We start from the raw sequence: 2567 nt of genomic DNA, 5'->3' as shown, positions 1-2567 counted from the left end.
TTAGCTTTATGTACTAATCCCCCCCCCTCATTTTATCACATCACCACAAGTACTCAACACTCAGACTGTGCCCTTAAAAATCTGCTCTTGAATTCAAAATGTCCTTATTCACTAGTTCAACAGGCACAGATAATTTACACAGATAATTTAGGGCTACTCACATGAGTCAGACTTTGCAAGTTCATATCCCAATGATTGCCCCATTACATATATGTCTGTTATCTTGAAATATCTGTATTCTTGTCAAAGACAAAAATATAAGGACAGCTTTCCTCAAGGCTTCCTTTACCTCCTTGTTTTTCAGGCTCTATATGAGGGGGTTGACCAGTGGGGTCAGGACTCCATAAAGACAGAGAACACTTTGTTTCGGTCCCTTAGTGTATCAGAGCCTGATAGCAAATACACAATGACTAGAGTCCCATAGAAAATTGTTACCAGAATGAGGTGGGAGGAGCAAGTGGAAAAGGCTTTTTGCCTCCCGGTGGTGGAAGGGATTCTCAGAATGGCAGAGATGATACAAACATAGGATGCCAGCGTTAATAGAAATGGAGGCAATGTGAATGTGGAGGAATGTTTGAAAGCAGTAACTTCCAGCATGTGGATGTTGCTGCAGGACAGGTTTATTATTGGGGTTAAATCACAAAAGAAATGGTCAACTTCATTGGGGCAACAGAATGTTAATTGGGACATCATAAATATTAAGATGGCAATAGATATAAATCCACCTATCCAAGACCCAACCACTAGTTTGATGCAGGATCTGCTGTTCATAAAGGCTGCATAATGCAGGGGTTTGCATATCGCTAAATACTGATCATAAGACATCATAGATAAGAGAGAACATTCAGTGGTGGCCAAAGAACCACAGAAATAAAATTGTGTGATGCAGCCTCTAACAGAGATGGTTCTGTCCCCAGTCAGGAGACTCGCCAGCATCCTGGGAAGGATGGTGGAGGTGTAGCAGGTCTCCAAGCAGGCCAAGTTCCCAAGGAAGAAGTACATGGGGGTGTGAAGGTGCTGCTCAGCCACAACTAGCGCAATGATGAGGATGTTCCCGACCATGGTCACAATGTAGATCACTAGAAACAGCAGGAAGAGAAGGATATGCAGTTGAGTGAGAGTCCCAAATCCCAGGATGATGAATTCTGTGATGATCGTTTCATTTCCCTCTTTTTTGCTTGCAGAAGGTTTCATCTGGGCGAAATAAAAACAAATACTGCAGTTTATAGTCTAACATTCAAAGGAGTCAACATTTTAACTCCAGTGTCCCCCTGTTGGTTGCCATCCTAATGACTGGGTCAAGATGCCAGATGGTAGAGGCATTCTGGGTGGAGACACTCTTCCCTCCACTGTGAAATAGTTGATGATATTACCACCTATCGTTATCTTAATGTAAGTTAAGATTTATAAAATGAACTCTGTACATAAGCTCAGTTGCTCTTGTGTAAAATGGAGATAAAGATACTTAGAAAGTTCTTTAATATCTATGATAATGATTGCTTTATCACTTCTAGGCATTATCATACTGCTATGAGACCACACAACTTTGAATATACTCTAGGAAGAGATACTAAACATGCCTGACAGTCACATCAAATTTTTATATTTGCTCCTCAATTTCTGCAGATTTGTCATAAATTATGTGTTTGACAACACACATTCTTTTCAGAGCTTTCCTAATTTTTTTCCAATCTGAATGGAAATTTTTTAAAGACACCATAATAGAGGTTTAAATTAAATGTATACCTCAAATTTAAAAACATAGTAAGAGGACCAAAAAGTGTCATCATTGTTAAACAACAAAGTAAAAAGAATCAGTTTGAGCCAAAAAGCCATCCTTTAAAAAGTAGAAGTTAAATCCTCTTGAGAAAAATATAAAGGAGCATAAACTCTGGCAAGTGAAGTGTAAAAATATAATTAGGAAGGCCATAAAAGAATCTGAATACCAGCTAGCCAAAGACTGAAAAAGTAACATATTTTTTCAGTACATCAGAAACTGGAAGACTGCTAAACAACCAGTAGGGCCACTGGACAATGGAGATGCTAAAGGAGCACTCAAGAGGGATGTCATAACTATAAAGGGAAGGGTAATAGCTGTCCTGTGTACAGTACTATAAAAATCCCTCCTGGCCAGAGACTCCAAAATCCTTTTCCCTGTAAAGGGTTAAGAAGCTCAGGTAACCTCGCTGGCATCTGACCTAAAGGACCAATAAGGGGACAAGATACTTTCAAATCTTGGGGGGGGAAGGCTGTTGTTTGTGTTCTTTGTTTGGGAGTGTTCGTTCTCGGGACTGAGAGGGACCAGACATCAATCCAGGTTCTCCACATCTTTCTAAACAAGTCTCTCCTATTCCAAACTTGTAAGTAAATAGCCAGGCAAGGCGTGTTAGTTTTCCTTTGTTTTCTCAACTTGTAAATGTACCTTTTACCAGAGTGTTTATCTTTGTTTGCTGTACTTTGAACCTGAGACTAGAGGGGAGTCCTCTGAGCTCTTTAAGTTTGATTACCCTGTAAGGTTAATTTCCATACTGATTTTACAGAGATGATTTTTACCTTTTTTCTTTAAT

At 39.5% G+C, this 2567-nt stretch overlaps 1 protein-coding gene across 1 annotated transcript; it reads right to left on the bottom strand.

Moving 5' to 3' along the window:
* Positions 1-333: 333 nt before the first annotated feature.
* LOC135975092 (olfactory receptor 11A1-like) lies at positions 334-1194 on the bottom strand. Its single transcript, XM_065565137.1, has one exon. The coding sequence runs from the start codon at positions 1192-1194 to the stop codon at positions 334-336; it is 861 nt and encodes a 286-aa protein (XP_065421209.1).
* Positions 1195-2567: the final 1373 nt, after the last annotated feature.

This window comes from Chrysemys picta, chromosome 13 (genome assembly GCF_011386835.1).
Source record: "Chrysemys picta bellii isolate R12L10 chromosome 13, ASM1138683v2, whole genome shotgun sequence".
Classification (NCBI taxonomy): Eukaryota; Metazoa; Chordata; order Testudines; family Emydidae; genus Chrysemys; species Chrysemys picta.
Note: the sequence above shows the minus strand (reverse complement) of the source record. Positions and strands in the feature narration are given on the sequence as shown.

What these genes read in the sequence shown, in the direction of transcription:
- LOC135975092 (XM_065565137.1), bottom strand. Translation starts at nt 1,194, where the DNA reads ATGAAACCTTCTGCAAGCAAAAAAGAGGGAAATGAAACGATCATCACA.